Raw genomic sequence first — 20,035 nt, 5'->3', positions numbered from 1 at the left:
TTTTTTAAGGAACCTCCATGCTGTTCTCCATAATGGTTGTATCAGTTTACATTTCCACCAACAGTGCAGGAGGGTTCCCTTTTCACCACATCCTTTCCAGCATTTATTGTTTCTAAATTTTTTGATGATGGCCATTCTGACCAGCGTGAGGTGATACCTCATTGTAGTTTTGATTTGCATTTCTCTAATAATTAGTGATGGTGAGGGTCTTTTCATGTGCCTCTTGGCCATCTGTATGTCTTCCTTGGTGAAATGTCTATTTAGGTCTTCCGCCCATTTTTTAACTGGATTGTTTGTTTTTTTGATATTGAGCTCCATGAGCTGTTTGTATATTTTGGAGATTAATCCTTTGTCTGTTGTTTCATTTGTAAATATTTTCTCCCATTCTGAGGGTTGTCTTTTTGTCTTGTTTATGGTTTCCTTTGCTGTGCAAAAGCCTTTAAGTTTAGTTGTCCCGTTTATTTGTGTTTTTATTTCCCTTACTCTAGGAGGTGGGTCAAAAAAGATCTTGCTGTGATTTATGTCAAAGAGTGTTCTTCCTATGTTTTCCTCTAAGAGTTTTATAGAGTCCAGTCTTAACATTTAGGTGTTTAATCCATTTTGAGTTTATTTTTGTATATGGTGTTAGGGAGTGTTCTAATTTCATTCTTTTACATGTAGCTCTCCAGTTTTCCCAGCACCACTTATTGAAGAGGCTGTCTTTTTTCCGTTGTATGTTCTTGCCTCCTTTGTCGTAAATTAAGAGATTGCTTGTGTTTTGAGTTCTGATTTCGTTGTCTAATCTATCTGCTACACTTACTTTCAGAGTTCTCAGTTAGCTGCTGCATGCATTCTGTCCATGGTTTTTAGTTACATTCAGTGGAAGGGACAGGGTGGAGTGTGTTTACCTAATCTTAACCAGAACACTGTGAACTACTTTGTAACATCACATTTCATGGACTCTGTGTGATGATGATGATAGCAAATATTCAATGCTTCCCCTGTACCTGTAACCAGTGCCCGAAGCAGGCATTGTTCTAAATGGTGTATGTATTTTAAATCATTTAACTTGAGGTAGAGACTTGGTATATTCACTTTACATTTGGAGAAAGTGAGTTTCAATGAAGACTAGGCTTTTTTTTGCGGGGGGGCTGCATTGGGTCTTCGTTGCTGTGCACGGGCTTTCTCTAGTTGCGGCGAGCAGGGTCTACTCTTTGTTGCAGTGCACGGGCTTCTCATTGTGGTGGCTTCTCTTGTTGTGGAGCATGGGCTCTAGGCGCACAGGCTTCAGTAGTTGTGGCACACGGGCTTAGCTGCTCTGTGGTATGTGGGATCTTCCCGGACCAGGGCTCGAATATGTGTCCCCTGCAATGGCAGGGGGATTCTTAACCACTGTGCCACCAAGGAAGTCCCCTCTTATTTTGTTTTAAAAGAGTTCAAGATTCATTTTACCATTTGTAGGTTACAAGTTGTGATTTCCATCACAGTGTTTTTCTTAAGACTAAAAGGCTTTTGTTATGTATGTAACTCATTGATGTGTAGCATTTGGTTCGTTTTAGGAATCCCCTTTTTAAATTTAATAATAGAAGCCTATTTTAGGATTTGAAGGAAAGTTTTTTTTATAATCTTTTTTTTTTGAACAAGCTGTACATGCACACACAGAAGGGCATACAGTGAAAACTAAGTCTCTTTCTCATTTTAGTTCCCTAAATACCCAGTTCTTCCCCAAAAGAGGGAAAGAAACTTTTAAATACAGAAAATCACTTATTTTCTTCAGTATAGCTGACATATAGCACTGTATAAATTTAAGGTGTACTGCATCATGATTTGACTTATATACATCATGAGATGATAACCATAATAAATTTAGTGACATCTATCATCTCATATAAAATTAAAAGAAAAAAAATTCCCTTAGAACGTTTAGGATTTACTCTTTTAATAGTTTTCATGTGTAACATTCAGCATTATAATTAATTATATTAATCATGTTGTACATTACATCTCTAGTACTTATTTATCTCATAACTGGAAGTTTGTACCTTTTGAACACCTTTATCCAATTCCCCCTCCCCCCGCCCGTCACCTCTGGTAGCCACAAATCTGACCTCTAAAAAGAGTGTTTGTTTTTGAAGTATAATTGACCTGTAATACTATGTTAGTTCCTGATGCACAGTATAGTGACTTGATATTTCAGTACGTTACAGAATGATCACTATCATAAGTCTAGTTATCATCTGTCATACATAGTTATTACATTATTATTAACTGTATTCCCCCACTCTTGTGTATTTCATCTCCATGACCCATTTATTTTGTAACTGGAAGTTTGTACCTCTTAATTTTCCTGTTTCACTCATCCCCTCCACCCTCCTCCTCTCTGTTTTCTCTGTATTTGTGGCTCTGTTTCTGTTTTGCTACGTTTGTTCATTTGTTTTGTTTTTTAGGTTCCACATATAAGTGAAATCATAACTGTATTTGTCTTTCTCTGTCTGACTTATTTTGCTTAGCATGATATCCTCTAGGTCCATCCATGTTGTCACAAATGGCAAGATTTCATTCTTTTTTATACCCAGTATTCCATTGTATGTATATATATGTACACACACGCACGCACATATCACATCTATCACACCCCACATCTTTTTTATCCATTCATCTACTCACCAGCACTTAGGTTGCTTCCTTATCTTGGATATTGTCAGTAATGCTGCAGTGAACGTGGGGTGCATATATCTTTTCGAATTAGTGTTTTTGTTTTTTTTGGAAAAAACCCAGAAATGGAATTGCTGGATCGTATGGTAATTCAATTTTTAATTTTTTGAGGAACCTCCCTCCTATTCCATAGTGGCTATATCAATTTATATTCTCACTGACAGCATGCAACAAGGGTTCCTTTTTCTCCACATCCTTGCTAGCACTTGTTATTTGATGTTTTTTGATAATAGCCACTTTGACAGGTGTGAGGTGATATCCTTTTGTGGTTTTGATTTGCATTTCCCTGATGATTAGTGATGTTGAGCATCGTTTCATGTGTGTGTTGGCCATCTGTATGTGTTCTTTGAAAAAATGTTTATTCATGTCCTCTGCCCTTTTTTTAAAAAAAATATTTATCTCTGCTGTTGAGGTCTTAAGGTTAGTGTCTTTCAACATTTTAATTAATTTATTTATTTTTATATTTATTTTTGACTGTGTTGGGTCTTCGTTTCTGTGTGAGGGCTTTCTCTAGTTGCAGCAAGCGGGGGCCAGTCTTCATCGTGGTACGCGGGCCTCTCACTATCACGGCCTCTTTTGTTGCATAACACAGGCTTCAGACGCGCAGGCTCAGTAGTTGTGGCTCACGGGCTTAGTTGCTCCGCGGCATGTGGGATCTTCCCAGACCAGGGCTCGAACCCATGTCCCCTGCATTGGCAAGCAGATTCTCAACGACTGCACCACCAGGGAAGCCCTGCCCATTTTTAATTGGATTGTTTTTTGATGTTGAGTTTTATGAGTTCTTTGTATACTTTGGATATTAAACCCATGTCAGGTTATCTTCTCCCATTCAGTAGGCAGCCTGTTTGTTTTGTTGATAGTTTCCTTTGCTGTGCAAAAGCTTTTTAGTTTGATGTAGTCACATTTGTTCAGTTTTGCTTTTGTTTCCTTTCCCTGAGGAGACATACCCAAAAAAATACTGCTGAAGACTGATGTCAGGGGACTTCGCTGGTGGTCCAGTGGTTAAGACTCAACTCTCCCAATGCAGGGGGCCCAGGTTTGATCCCTGATTGGGGAACTAGATTCCACATGCCACAACTGAAAGAGTCCTCATGCTGCAACTAAAGATCCTGCATGCTTCAACGAAGATCCCGCATGCTGCAACTAAGACCCAGCACAACCAAATAGAAAAATAAATATTAAAAAAAAAAACAGACTGATGTGAAAGAGCATATGGCCTGTTTTCTTCTAGGTGTTTTATGACTTTAGTTCTTACACTTAATGTAGCTGTCCAGTTTTCCCATCACTATTTATTGAAGAGGCTATCTTTTTCCCATCATGTATTCTTTCTTCCTTTGTCATAGATTAATTACTCTAGTGTGAAATCCAGCAAAGGGCACATGTGCCCATAGTGCCGAAAGCCAAACTCTGATAGTGGTAGTTCGCAGCAAAGTAAGGATATGTTGCAGGGCGCCAAGCAAGGGAGTAGGAGGCAAGCCTCAGATCCACTCCAACTTGGTCTTTGAGTTAGTTTTTTGTTTTTGTTTTTTTAAAGGGGGGAGAACAAAGAGGCTGGGATTAATCATTGTCATTGGACATTTCTTACTTGAAGTTTTTGGAGTGTGGTTTATGAGTATCTGCCAAGTGGTCCATGGGTTGGGGGTCTGTTAGCTCATCTTGCCCTGGAGAGCAACCTGAGTTTGTACGTTAATGATGATATGATGATATCTATAAAAGCAGTTTTAGTACATTATCGATGTCATCGACAACAGCAGTTTCAGTCATCCAACTGGTTGATTAGTATTAAGTTAGCACAGGATTGAGGTCAGAGGAGACAAGAAAGGGAATAAAGTATAGGATAGAGAGATTAATGATAAACTTGGTAAGGGAACTTGGCTTTAGGGAGACTCAGTTTGAAGTGTGAGTTTGTTTCTGGGCTCTCTGTTCTGTCCGTTGATCTATGTCTCTGTTTTTCTGCCAGCACCATACTGTTTTGGTTATTGTAGCTTTGTAGAATAGCTTGAAATCAGGTAGTGTGATATCTCCAGCTTTGTTCTTCATTGCAAGATTGTTTTGGCTATTTGGAGTCTTTTGTGTTCTTATACAAATTTTAGAATTATTTGTTCTACTTCTGTGAAAAGTGCCATCGGTATTTTGATAGGAATTGCCTTGAATCTGTAGATTGTCTTGGGTAATATGGTTATTTTAACAATGTTTATTCTTCCAATCCATGACCATGGTATATCATCTTACATCTTGTGTCATCTTCCATTTATCTAATCAGTGTCTTACAGTTTTCTGAGTACAGGTCTTTTACCTCCTTAGGTAGGTTTATTCCTAGATATTTTATTCTTTTTGATGCAGTTGTAAATGGGATTTTTTTCTTGCTGTCTCTTTCTGATAGTTCATTGTTAGTGTGTACAGACACAATCGATTTCTATATATTAACTTTGTATTCTGCAATTTTACTGAATTCATTGATGAATTTTTTTGATGGTGTCTAGAATTTTTTATATGTACTATCGTGTTATCTGCAAACAATGGCAGTTTTACTTTCTTTCCAGTTTGGCTTCCTTTACTTTCTTTTTCTTGTCACTTTCTTTATGAAGAGGTATTTGTTACAAAGGAAAGTAAAAATAAAAAAAGTAGTTGAATTGTCTAGAGACCAACCAGTAGTAATAGTATCAATGCCTGAAAATGTGACTTGTATGCTAATTCCCCTGACCCTCATGCTTCTGACTTCAGAACCTGCTTCATCCTACATGTGAAGATTAGTAGACTTTTTTCATATAAAGATACAAGTATTTATTACAGATTTATAGTGGGCTCTTGATGTTCATGGGAAATACATCCAGACATATTAATGACTTGACAAGTTAGCAAATACTGTATTTGCTAAAGCTCTCCAGCACTGATATCTTCTGGGGCCCTTTTTAACATTGTTATTACATCATCAGAATTTCTGACTGAGTGAAGATGCTGCACTGTGGTGTGGTTGCCCAGTGATTGACTAGGGATGCTTACTAGCAGATTGTTCTATAGACTAGCAAATTAATTTTCTTCAGCAGTTCTTTGGATGTAGATTTAGTAAAACCATTACTAACGTGCTGTTAATGAAAGTCGTAGTGAATGTAGGAAATAGTCATTAGAGACCTTTTGAAGTGAATTTTCTTCAGGAATAGAGGTTAGCAGGAATGAGAGTTTTCAGGCTCCTAATTGAAATTGTGGGTTTGAGAACATTTTAATCCTCAGGAGTTGTCTTTGTAAAGGAGATTGCTGCATAGTAGCTCTATTGGTATTAGCTGGCAGTAGGGATTAATTAGTTGTTTGAAATGAGTTGAATTAGAGTGACAGGCATTTTATTAGTTAGTTGCCTATGTCATTATGTTTATTAAAAAATTTTTTTTAAATTTGGATGTGATTTTCAGTTATTTTATTTATTTTTGGCCGTGTTGGGTCTTCGTTTCTGTGTGAGGGCTTTCTCTAGTTGCGGCAAGCGGGGGCCACTCTTCATCGCAGTGTGTGGGCCTCTCACTATCACGGCCTCTCTTGTTGCAGAGCACAGGCTCCAGACGCGCAGGCTCAGTAGTTGTGGCTCACGGGCCTAGTTGCTCCGCGGCATGTGGGATCTTCCCAGACCAGGGATTGAATCCGTGTTCCCTGCATTGGCAGGCAGATTCTGAGCCACTGCACCACCAGGGAAGCCCGCTTAGTAAAAAGTTTTTATCTAAAGAATTCTCATTTGTTATATTCAGATTTCATAGTTTCATATCAAAGAAAACATAGTGTCTTTCACCTAGTTTTAATGTTGCTACTTAAAAATAACTTTTAATTCATGTTGCTACTATTTGGGGTGTATAAATAAAACCTAACCAATAGTTAACTTGAAAAATAAACTATTCACCTGAAGTCCCTCCCAAGGCAAAACTGATTGCTTGCCAAATTATCATAAATTTACCATCAAAAAAGAACAAAACAAAACCCTGGCAATTTCAATCCTAAAACCTGGAGACTTGCCTAACTGGACCCTTTAAAGGAGTAGTCTTCAGAAGTATATCAAGAGTGCCTCTGACAGGAGAGAGACAATTCTTGAGTGGTTTATGAGGACCACTAGAGCAGTTGAGGGTTAAATATTACATATTATGCATCCGAGTGGGTCTGGAGCCTTAAATATCACTCCTCCAGAGAGGCTTTCCTTGAGTACCCAGTCATCCTGTATTATCTCCTCTGTAGGATATATTTGTTGTGTGATGTTTTTATATTTGTTTCCCAGTTACTTTGCTTTTCCTTTTCTCTGTCGTTGAATAAGTGAGTGAATGAATGAATAAAGGCAGAGGCAAAGTAGCTTTGTGGGTTGATAAAACCATAAAGGAGGGGGTGAACAATAATAGGTGTTTGTGAATCATCACAATACAGATTCATTATCTGTGTCTGCTGTTGATGATTGGATCATCTGCGAAGCAGGCTTTTATAATTGGCCTGCCGACATTAGAACATCTAGACCAGAGTTTGTAAATGCTTAGCATGAGAGCCACAAGCACTTCTCCCTCATCTGTGTGGATAACACAGATGAAAGAAGAGCACAGCACTCACTGTGCCCAGGTGGAAGCCGCTGCCAGTTAGTTTGAGTTGGCAGACCAGATGGAAAACATTGGCATCTAGACCACAGTCTACATGGGGGCCTGTCCATGCCAGAATCTAAGGATGCCTTTATCTTTTTGGCTAGTGTTTTTTGAAGAGTTAGAAGTTGGTTTTGTTTTGTTTTGTTTTGCGGTACGTGGGCCTCTCACTGTTGTGGCCTCTCCTGTTGCGGAGCACAGGCTCCGGACGCGCAGGCTTAGCGGCCGTGGCTCACCGGCCCAGCCGCTCCACGGCATGTGGGATCTTCCCGGACCGGGGCACGAACCCGTGTCCCCTGCATCGGCAGGCGGACTCTCAACCACTGGGCCACCAGAGAAGCCCTAGAAAGTTTTTTTTTTGAGTCAGTATTGTTGCAAATTATGCCATTTTTTGAAGGGTAATCCTGGAACTTTATGATTTTGCAGAAAGTTTTTGTTACTTGATTTGCTTCAGAAAAATAGCTCTTCAGTTTGGTTTATTTGGAATCATGGCTCATTTTCAGTATCTGGGCCATTTGGAGATGAGAGGCCTTAATTGATTATGCCCCTAAGAAACCTAAAATTTAAAAATTTTTTATGCTAGTTATTTTTTTCTGGTAAGGACTGAAGAGAATCCCTCCCTCTCAGAACAAACAAAAAACACAAACCCACTGGGATTTTGAGAGATGTTATTCCTTGGTTAGTAATATTTAAATCTCAAATGAATCTTAACCTGTGCTTTTAAACTGACATTCTGTGGGAAGGAATTTTGTCTGTAGTTGGAAGTAACTCTGGCGCATAAAACTGAGAACAAATTACTGTCTTTTGGGAAATTATTTAAGGAAATGTCCAAAATGTTCTAAAATAGAAAATGAACATTGTATGGTCCTTGAAATACTGCTGTAGTGAATGATCTTTTCTAGCCCCTTAAAAAGAGGTTGTAGGGAGATATCCTTAGATACGATGCATGTGTTCACAGTGGTAACTACTGTATGAAACGTTTAGAAAGAAAAGAAGAAGAATATGTGTTAAGTGGGACAGTTTTCCCCAAAACGAAGAGGAACTTAGACTTGGAAGAGCACACTATGTTTTAATTCATTTCCCAGCTTATAAATAAATATTAAAACATTGAAGTAGATTTTAAAATGCCAATTTTAAAGCCCAGAGGCTTTTTCCTTATACTGAAACTATAAAACATGGATTTTTCTATTAGAAGACATTTGTAAGTTAGTATTTTTTTAGAATATTAGAGGACAAAACAAGATTAGCAATGACTTGTTCCTGAACTAGTTGTCATAATTCCTTGTGATTGAATGTATTCATGAATTTCACTACTATTGTAGTAGGTAATTTATCTTGTAATTCTAGTTGTGTCCTAGATATGAAATACAAGAAGATGGTATTTGATTATTCCATTTAAGAAATCTTTTATTTGGAAACAATTTCAAATTCACAGAAAATTTGCGGGAATAAAAGCATTCCAAAAAAACATTTATATATCTCTTATTGAGGTCACACATTTTACATCATTTGCTTTATCATTCATGCACTGCGTGTGTCACCTTAGGTAAGTAAGGTCTATGCACCATGGCCCTTATTCCTAAATACTTAAGTTTGTGTTTTCTAAGCTTAGGAATATTCCCTTGCATAACTAATTTAGTTGCCAACTTCATTATGTGAGAAAATGATACCTCACATTTTATCTCTTCCTATTTTGTCACTTGACCCGATAATGTTGTTTATAGTGTTTTTGTTCTCCAGTGCAGGATCCAGTCTAGGGTCAGGTACTGCATTTAGTTGTCATGTCTTTTTAGTCCCCTCTATCTAGTCTGAAACATTTTTACAGCCTTGATCTTTTATGACATTGACATCTTTGAAAAATTACCCTCCCTCCCCCGCCTTTTAAAGAGAATGTTCCTCTGTTTTGGATCTTTCTTCATGACTAGATTATGAAGAAAATGATATGTTAGAAAATGATACCTCACATTTTACCTCTTGCTATTTTGTCACTTGACCTGATAATGTTGTTTATATTGTTTTTGTTCTCCAGTGCAGGATCCAGTCTAGGGTCAGGTACTGCATTTAGTTGTCATGTCTTTTTAGTCCCCTCTATCTAGTCTGAAACATTTTTACAGCCTTGATCTTTTATGACATTGACATCTTTGAAAAATTACCCTCCCTCCCCCGCCTTTTTAAGAGAATGTTCCTCTGTTTTGGATCTTTCTTCATAATTAGATTTAGTTTATGCATTCTCAGCTGAAATACTATATGGGGGATATTGTGTCCTTGTAGTAATACTTCTGTAGGCACATGAAGTCCATCTGAGATGCCCATGTGAAGTCAAGACGTTGTCTGATTTCTCCATTGTAGAATTGCTTGTTTTTCCCTCTGCAACTGATGCATAGTTTGTGGGGTACACTTTAAGATCATGGAAATACCCTACTCCTCATCAAAAGTTCCCCTAGATCTACCTTTCATTTTAAATAACTTCAGCAAAAAATAGGTTGTCATTTTTTTAACTATTGTAAATCGAAATATAAGAGTAATATTATCAGTAGTTCTACTTATTAGTGAAATATAAGAACCATAATAATGCTACAAACTAGGAAAATGGGTATTGATAATAAGTTTTCCATTTGAATTAGAAGTTCTTGGAAAGAAAAATGACTAACTTATGTATTTATTGGCCATATCTTCTCACTTGTCAAATGTGTAAATTTTGGCGATTAAACAATTGAGTCATAGTGTGAGATGTCCACTCTGCTTAACATGTGAAAGTAGTTTCTTCGGGCTGAAAGGAGAAATTTAGTATGAGTATTTTGTTGTGCTCTTTATTTCATTCCGTCTTTACAAAGTAGCTTGATAACTAAAGCCTTAAAAAATAAAAAGATTCTTAGAGAAAGAAACTGTGAGACATTTGTCAAAGCAGGTATTTTTCCACTTGTGTTTAAAGTTTATTGAATTGGATTGGACTGCTACTACAGAGGAACAGATTAAGCAAACAGAAACTTCTACCATGTTGTTAATAGCTTGATTTCTGCATCTGTTCATTTAAAACAGCAATGGTAAAGTCTAATCTGTTCCATTTGGAGTCTCTACTTTAAAGCCCTGAAATGTATGAGTATTTCACTGTGTTCTCACTAGTGTCAGATATCATGGTATATAAGCAGCCAGTGCTGCATGGTATATCTCTGTACATTAACCTGTTTACAAAGAATAGACTCCTCCCCCATTCTTATTGTCTTAGAGTACACTCAGTGAAGTGTCCTTTCACTATTACAGGTCCACTGCCTCATGTTTTCTGCCTTTGTGGTGTTAACTTTTACCTTGGTTGTTCTCTTTCCTTCCCCTTTTCTATTTGCCTCATTCCTACGATCTGCAGTAATAAATTTAGGTAAGCTCTGTGTGCTGAAGTTGACACTAACAAAACTTTATGGGACAAGGTCTGCTTTTAGCCTTTGGTATACTAATGAATTTTTTGGGAAAAAAAAGAGCCACATTTTTCCTACTGCTGTAGGCATTCATCTCTTGCTTAACTATATTTTATTTTATTTTATTTTTTTTATAATGGTAATTATATGACCATTTCTCTTTTCTTTTTTTAAAATTTATTTGTTTTTGCTGTGATGGGTCTTGATTTCTGTGCGAGGGCTTTCTCTAGTTGTGACAAGCGGGGGCCACTCTTCATCGTGGTGCGCGGGCCTCTCACTATCGCGGCCTCTCTTGTTGCGGAGTACAGGCTCCAGACGTGCAGGCTCAGTAGTTGTGGCTCACGGGCCTACTTGCTCCGCGGCATGTGGGATCCTCCCAGACCAGGGCTCGAACTCGTGTCCCCTGCATTAGCAGGCAGATTCTCAACCGCTGTGCCACCAGGGAAGCCCGCTTAACTCTGTTTTAAATGAGAGGCCTATGAATAAAACATAAAACCATAAATGTTAGAGCTCGAAGTGATTTTGGAAATACTCTTCCAAGTACCTTTTTTCTAGTAAGAAAGCTTAATCCTGAGGGTAAGATGACTTGCATGTGGTTAGTAAGTAATGTTAATGGTGGCAAGATTCCTGGACCTTGAGAGTCTTTTTTTTACCATCTTATTTTGCTTCAATTTTATCTTGTCTCAAGCCAGACTCCAAAGATGCTACCTTGTGACTTTGGGTACACACTGATAACTGCAGTCTGTCCACTGTCACAAAATCACAGTGAGTGCCACTTGTGATCTTAAATTTGTGTTATTAAGTGAAGGTCAGTTTATGTTTCCTATACTGTTTAGGAAGACAGGTATGAAAGCATCTTTTTACTTCTCTTCACAGATCTTAAAAATGATGGGACTTTGAGCAAATGACTTAACCTGTCTGCCTTGGTTTTCTCATCTGAAAAATGGGGATAATGCTACTTACTTCATAGGGTTGTTATAAGGATTAAGTAAGTTAATATTGATGAATATTTACTAAGTACTTAGAACAGTGCTTCACGTTATTTAAGTGTTTGTTAAAATAAATAGCATGATACACAATTAAGTAGTACTTTTAAAGCATCTACTTGTTCCCTGAATTGCTAGTCTCAGCTTACTGGCATTTTGACAGCACAGAAATAAATTCTGTTATTTAGAGCACAACTGCCAACTTAGTGGTTTAGTCATTCAACACAAACTTTGAAAAGTGACGATTAAGATTTGATACGAAGAAAGAAGTTGAAAATGCTTCCAAGTCTGTAAAGTTGTTATACCACAGAATCCATTCATCAAAGCTGATGAATGATTTTTGAACATTTTGCTGTCCTCAAGACATTTGGAGATTAAAAACCCGAAGATTTGATTACCTAATTTTCAGCCATTGCAGATTAGCAGTGCCAGGTGAATTAGGGAAAGTTATTGTTAACATCTGCCAGCAGTGAGAAGTAATGGTGAAGAGAGAGATGAACATTTATGAAAGTTCAGGAGCAGCCGTGTATACTGCAGCCCCCTACATCATTTTATCATGGGCTGGTACTATAATTGATGGTCATAATCATAAAATTTTACTGCCAGAAGGGCCCTTAAGGGTTATCAAATTTAGTTTTCTTGGTTTTTTTTTTTAATATTTTAAGTATTTTCACTTTTTTTTTTTTGGCTGCACCGCGTGGCATGTGGGATCTTAGTTCCCCAACCAGGGATAGAACTGGAGCCCCCTGCAGTGGAAGCACAGATTCTTTTTTTTTTTTTTTTTAACATCTTTATTGGAGTATAATTGCTTTACATTGTTGTTTTATAACAAAGTGAATCAGCTATATATATACATACATCCCCATATCCCCTCCCTCTTGCGTCTCCCTCCCACCCTTCCTATCCCACCCCTCTAAGTGGTCACAAAGCACCAAGCTGATCTCCCTGTGCTATGCGGTTGCTTCCTACTAGCTATCTGTTTTACATTTGGTAGTGTATATATGTCAGTGCCACTCTCTCACTTCGTCCCAGCTTACCCTTCCCCCCTCCCCTTGTCCTCAAATCCATTCTCTACGTCTGTGTCTTTATTCCTGTTCTGCCCCTAGTTTCTTCAGAACCTTTTTTTTTTTTTAGATTCCATATATATGTGTTAACATACGGTATTTGTTTTTCTCTTTCTGACTGACTTCACTTTGTATGACAGACTCAAGGTCCATCTACCTCACTACAAATAACTCAATTTCCTTTCTTTTTATGGCTGAGTAATATTCTGTTGTATATATGTGCCACATCTTCTTTATCCATTCATCTGTCGATGGACACTTAGGTTGCTTCCATGTCCTGGCTGTTGTAAATAGTGCTGCAGTGAACATTGTGGTACGTTACTCTTTTTGAATTATGGTTTTCTCGGGGTATATGCCCAGTAGTGGGATTGCTGGGTCATATGGTAGTTTTATTTTTAGTTTTTTAAGGAACCTCCACACTGTTCTCCATAGTGGCTGTACAAATTACATTCCCACCAACAGTGTAGGAGGGTTCCCTTTTCTCCACACCCTGTCCAGCATTTATTGTTTGTAGATTTTTTGATGATGGCTATTCTGACCGGTGTGAGATGATATCTCGTTGTTTTGATTTGCATTTCTCTAATGATTAATGACGTTGAGCATTCTTTCATGTGTTTGTTGGCAATCTGTGTATCTTTTTGGAGAAATGTCTATTTAGGTCTTCTGCCCATTTTTGGATTGGGTTGTTTGTTTTTTTGATATTGAGCTGCATGAGCTGCTTGTATGTTTTGGAGATTAATCCTTTGTCAGTTGCTTCGTTTGCAAATATTTTCTCCCATTCTGAGGGTTTTCTTTTCGTCTTGTTTATGGTTTCCTTTGCTGTGCAAAAGCTTTTAAGTTTCATTAGGTCCCATTTGTTTATTTTTGTTTTTATTTCCATTTCTCTAGGAGGTGGGTCAAAAAGATCTTGCTGTGATTTATGTCATAGAGTGTTCTGCCTATGTTTTCCTCTAAGAGTTTTATAGTGTCTGACCTTACATTTAGGTCTTTAATCCATTTTGAGTTTATTTTTGTGTATGGTATTAGGAAGTGTTCTAATTTCATTCTTTTTCATGTAGCTGTCCAGTTTTCCCACCACCACTGATTGAAGAGGCTGTCTTTTCTCCATTATGTATTCTTGCCTCCTTTATCAATGATAAGGTGACCATATGTACATGGGTTTATCTTTGGGCTTTCTATCCTGTACCATTGAGCTACATTTCTGTTTTTGTGCCAGTACCATACCATCTTGATTACTGTAGCTTTGTAGTATAGTCTGAAGTCAGGGAGCCTGATTCCTCCAGCTCCATTTCTCTTTCTCAAGATTGCTTTGGCTATTTGGGGTCTTTTGTGTTTCCATACAAATTGTGAAATTTTTTGTTGTAGTTCTGTGAAAAATGCCATTGGTAGTTTGATAGGGATTGCATTGAATCTGTAGATTGTTTTGGGTGCTATAGTCATTTTTCAATGTTGATTCTTCCAATCCAAGAACATGGTATATCTCTCCATCTGTTTGTATCATCTTTAATTTCTTTCATCAGTGTCTTATAGTTTTCTGCATACAGGTCTTTTGTCTCCTTAGGTAGGTTTATTCCTAGGTATTTTACTCTTTTTGTTGCAGTGGTAAATGGGAATGTTTTCTTAATTTCACTTTCAGATTTTTCATCATTAGTGTATAGGAATGCAAGAGATTTCTGGGAAGTGCAGATTCTTAACCACGGGACCGCCAGGAAAGTCCCTAGTTTTCTCTTTTTTTTTTTTTTTCTTTTTGCGGTATGCGGGCCTCTCACTCTTGTGGCCCCTCCCGTTGCGGAGCACAGGCTCCGGATGCGCAGGCCCAGCGGCCATGGCTCACGGGCCCAGCCGCTCCGCGGCATATGGGATCCTCCCAGACCGGGGCACGAACCCGTATCCCCTGCATCGGCAGGCGGACTCTCAACCACTGCGCCACCAGGGAGGCCCCCTAGTTTTCTCTTTTTACAATTTATAAAATAACCCTGAAACACCAAGAACACATTAAATCATGTTCCATAGACTGTGAGAAGTTAACCAAGTATGTATTTCATTTTAGAAATCTTTCTGTGCAAGCTTTTTTAAAAGTTTTGGTATCTAAAAACTTTAGCTACAATTTCTGGCCGTTTTATTATGTATAGCACCTTTTCCTAATATACCAAATACCTAATATACCAAATAAATGAAGCATTATCTCATACAGACTTCTCATCAGATATTAATTAAAGCCTATTACAGTTCACACTGGTGATCTGTAAGACATGTAATCAGCCACTATTGAGGTATGTGACCTGGGGAATTTATTTCTTGTTCTGTAAAATGGTAGTGATAATTGCCTCCCTTTACCTCATATATTTCTAAAAAATGTAAAACACACAAAACATTAAAATTACCATCTTAACTATTTTTGAGTGTACAGTGCTATTAAATACATTTACATTTTTGTGTAACCATCACTGCTATCCATCTATAGGACCTTTGATCTTCCCAACCTGAAATTCTGTACCCACTAAGCATTAACTCCTTGTTTCCCCTTCTCTAGCCTTTGGCAACTACCATTCTATTTTCTGTCTTTATGAATTTAACTACTCTAGGCTCCTTATTTAAATAGAATCATGAAGTATTTGTCTTTTTTGGGACTGCCTTACACTTAGCATAATGTCTTCAAGGTTCATCCACGGTGTAGCATGAATAAGGTTGGTTTTTTTTAACATCTTTATTGGAGTATAATTGCTTTACATTGTTGTGTTAGTTTCTGCTGTATAACAAAGTGAATCAGCTGTACGTATACATATATCCCCATATCCCCTCCCTCTTACGCCTCCCTCCCACCCTCCCTGTCCCACCCCTCTAGGTGGTCACAAAGCACCGAGCTGATCTCCCTGTGCTATGCAGCTGCTTTCCCCTAGCTGTCTGTTTTACATTTGGTAGTGTATATATGTCAGTGCTACTCTTCCTCTTTGTCCCAGCTTACCCTCCCCCCCTGCCGTGTGCTCAAGTCCATGAATAAGGTTTTTAAGGCTGAAAAATACTGCATCGTAGGACTAGACCACACTTTATCTGCTCATCTGCAGGTGGACACTCAGGTTGCTTCCACTTTGTGGCTATTAAGAATAATTCAGCTGTGAACGTGGTTATACAAATATCTCTTCAAGTTCCTGCTTTCATTTAGGTATATACCCAGAACTGGAATTGCTGGATCATGTGGTAATTCTATTTTTAATGTTTTGAGGAACTGCCATATTGTTTTTCATTGTTCAACCCCTGACAACCACTGATATTTTTACTCTTTTCATAATGTGATATTGTTGGAATCATACAGTATGTAGTCCTTCTACATTGGGTCTTTCATTAAACATGCGTTTGAGGCTCCTCCATGTCTTTGTGGCTTGATAGCTAATTTCTTTTAGTGCTGAATAATACTACGTTGTCTGGATGTACCAGTCTATCCATTCACTTATTGAAGGACATCTTGGTTGCTTTCAGGTTTTAACAATTATAAATAACGATGCTGTAAGCATTTAATTTATAAGTTTTTGTGTGGACTTAAGTTTGCAAGTCCTTTGGGTAAATACCAAGGTTGTGTCATTGTTGGATTGTATGTTAAGAGTATGTTTGGTTTTGTAAGAAACTGTCAAAGTGTCTTCCAAAGTGGCTGTACCATTTTGCAAACCTATCAGCAATGACTGAGAGTTCCTCTTGCTCTACATCCTCATCAGCATTTGGTGTTATCAAAGAATACCAGATTTGGGCCACTCATTGCTTTGTGGTGGTATCTCATTGTTTTAATTTGCATTTCCGTGGTGACACATGATGTGGTGCATCTTTTCATATGCTTATTTGCCATCTGTATATCTTCTTTGATGAGATGTCTGTTAAGATCTTTGGCTCATATTTTAATTGGATTGTTTGTTTTCGTATTGCTGAGTTTTAAAAGTTCTTTGTATATTTCCCATAACAGTCCTTTATAGAATATCTTTTGCACATATTTTTCTCTTACTCTGTGGCTTGTTTTCTGAGTCTCTTGGCATTGTCTTTTGCAGAGCAGAAGTTTTTAATGAAGTTATCTTATTGTTTCTTTCGTAGATTATGCCTTTGGTTTTGCCTTTGCCCATTTTTAATCAGGTTATATTTTTTGTTCTTGTGTTATGGCTAGTTTTGATATCATGACTAGATCTTCACACATATAAATATATGTGTGAAAGTTCTGAAAATTATAATGTCTGTATGTATAAAGTAGTGATTATGGTTGTGTTAACTTTCTTCCTTTCTCTTTCTTTTTTCTGTCCTTTTTCTTTTCTTTTCTTTCTTTCTTTCTTTCTTTCTTTCTTTCTTTCTTTCTTTCTTTCTTTCTTTCTTTCTTTCTTTCTTTCTTTCTTTCTTTCTTTCTTTCCTTCCTTCCTTCCTTCCTTCCTTCTTTCTTTTTCTTTCTCTCTCTCTCTCTCTCTCCCCCTCTCTCTCTCTCCCTCCCTCCCTCCCTTCCTTCTTTCGTTTCTCTCTCTCTCTCTCTCTCTCTTTCTCCTCTCTCTTTCACATTTTCTTTTTGAGATTAGCCCAAACTCCACTGAACAGGAGGGGAAAAATTTAAAAAGTAGAACACTTTTGGGGTTATATAGAAGAAATTAATTTGTAAAATTGGAATTCATTGTGCTTGGTACAATTGGTACTTGTAGACAGTTTTGGAATGAATGTTTGGCAAACAATTGGCCAGTGTTAGGGCCTTGAAAATAGTTCCATATGTTTAATTACTCCCAAGTTGATACATTTCATAATCCCGAGCTATACCTAATAAATAAGAGATCACTGGAGAAATAAACATTTGGCAAATAAAATATACGAATATGTAAATATATAAAATCAGTATCAATTGTGACTCATTAGGTGTACTTCATAATTGCAGTCAAAATAAAGAATATGACAAGAAAGATGGAAGACCTGTTAGGAGAGAATTATGATACTTCACTGAAGGATATAAGGGATTTTAATGTTTGAGTGGACAAACCATGTGCCTCGGTGGAGAGACTTGGTTAAGTATCAAGAGTTGATAAAGGGCAGTTAGTATTTTAAGAGAATTATTAATTTCTAAAGTTTATTTCAAATGCGAGAGATGAAACACATTCCTGAACATTCCACTTCTTGATCTGCTATATAGAATAATATATAGGATAAGCTACAGTAATTCATGTAGTCCTAATTTATTTCCAATTAGAACTAAACAGAGTAATGGAAAAGAATTGAAGACTCAGATATAGAACTGTCTCTATATGGAATTTGGCGTATCACATCAATCTAGTTAGGAAAGTGTGGATTTTTTTTTTTTTTTTTTTTTTTTTTTTTGTGGTACGCGGGCCTCTCACTGTTGTGGCCTCTCCCGTCGTGGAGCACAGGCTCCGGACGCGCAGGCCCAGCAGCCATGGCTCACGGGCCCAGCCGCTCCACGGCACGTGGGATCCTCCCGGACCGGGGCACGAACCCGTGTCCCCTGCATCGGCAGGCGGACTCTCAACCACTGCGCCACCAGGGAAGCCTGGAAAGTGTGGATTTTTAAATGAGGAGTGAGGGCTTCCCTGGTGGCGTAGTGGTTAGGAATCCGCCTGCCAATGCAGGGGACACGGGTTGGAGCCCTGGTCCAGGAAGACCCAACATGCTGCGGAGCAGCTGGGTCTGTGCGCCACAACTACTGAGCCTGCGCTCTAGAGCCCCCAAGCCACAGCTACTGAGCCCGCGTGCCACAACTACTGAAGCCCGCGCACCTAGAGCCCGTTCTCTGCAGCAAGAGAAACCACTGCAATGAGAAGTCTGTGCACCACAATGAAGAGTAGCCCCAACTCGCTGCAACTAGAGAAAGCCTGTGCGCAGCAGTGAGGACCCAACACAGCCAAAAATAAATAATAAATAAATACATAAGTTTTAAATGAGGAGTGAGGTGATTATAGGCTATACATTTGTAAAAAGGACCTTTCTTGCATTGTGTAATCAAATCCTAGATGGGTGAACATTTTAAATTTAAAAATATAAATACTGTTAGAAGATATTTAATTTTAGTCCTCTGACAGGAATGTCAGAAACCAAAAAGAGAATATAATTGATTACGTAAGGGAGGATCATGTTTATGAAGAAAACATTTTATAAGCCTTGTTAAAAGACTGACTCAGAAAAGCAACAGTGAATTTTAACAGTATTGTCAAAATAATTTCCATCCTAAAAATAGAAAACTTTGAACTTTTCCTTCTGATTTACTTGTACCTTGTATGCAAAAATTCACGTATAGGTGCACGAATTAATAAATGTTCATATGTAGTTGTACAGTATTTCTTAAACTTAAAAATACGTAAAAAATTATAGTAGTTTCAGAAGTATCTTTAATGGAAGACTATGTCTTTGAATGAAAAAAATAAGGCACCTCTTCAAGATTTATGGCTATTAAGAGTGTTTTCTTAAGGTATTTGTTATCATCACTAAAAAATTAGTTATTTGCTAAGATGGGTACAGAGTAATGTTGATGTGAAAGGTTTGCAGTGTTACATGTTTTTATAAACAACGATTAATCTAAAAATGTTTTCTTTCAGTCAGGTCAATTCAGTGAAGATATGATACCTACAGTGGGCTTCAACATGAGGAAAGTAACTAAAGGTAACGTCACAATAAAGGTACGTCAGCTTCTTGCCATACTTGAGTTACATTGTTAGCAGATACAAACTAGGAATTTTTCTGTTCGTTTCTTTGCATTTTACATGAGTATTGGCAGTTCTTAATTAATGAGTGGGCATGTTCCAAAAGAGTGTAAATGAAGTTTTTTTCTTTCTTGCTCTAATAGATCAAAATCTGTGTGTTGAAATGTTGTTAAGTGCCCATAAAAAACTTAGCATATGGATTGGCAGAAGTATTATTTGGGATTTAGGTGTTCCTAGGAAAGAAAAATCCCATTTTCAGAGTATTTGGAATGTGATATTATTACATTATTTCATGAATGATATTTTATATTGAAAGATAATAATTGTTTATAATGTTGGTAATTTAGTATTATATTTGTGGTAGCCAATATGGTAAACTAGTTTTCCCTTTCTTTACTAATAAGCCCTAAATTTAAAACTATAAAACAGTAAAAAGTTAACTAGTTTAACATAATTTTGTTTCTAGAATAAGTTTGATAGGTTTGAATTGTGGACTGTTGGACTGTTTTTTAATTTATTAGTATTATTATTTTTGGCTTCCTTGTTCATGGGGGGAGTTTACTTCTGTAGCTTGAACTTTATGGCCATTTTACCCAGTTCTTGTGGTGCACAGAAGCT

The 20,035-nt window shown here is 37.5% G+C and overlaps 1 protein-coding gene across 1 annotated transcript in view; it reads left to right on the top strand.

Moving 5' to 3' along the window:
• Positions 1-20,035, top strand: part of ARL8B (ARF like GTPase 8B) — a 59,805-nt gene that overhangs the window by 23,693 nt on the left and 16,077 nt on the right. Inside the window, exon 2 of the mRNA XM_081246499.1 lies at positions 19,313-19,393. Coding sequence (XP_081102625.1) covers positions 19,313-19,393 — 81 coding nt within the window. The remainder of the gene's footprint in view (positions 1-19,312; positions 19,394-20,035) is intronic.

This window comes from Mesoplodon bidens (genome assembly GCF_964165515.1).
Source record: "Mesoplodon bidens genome assembly, chromosome: 10".
Classification (NCBI taxonomy): domain Eukaryota; kingdom Metazoa; phylum Chordata; class Mammalia; order Artiodactyla; family Ziphiidae; genus Mesoplodon; species Mesoplodon bidens.
The sequence above is the reverse complement of the archived record's forward strand: the minus strand, read 5'-3'. Positions and strand labels throughout refer to the sequence as shown.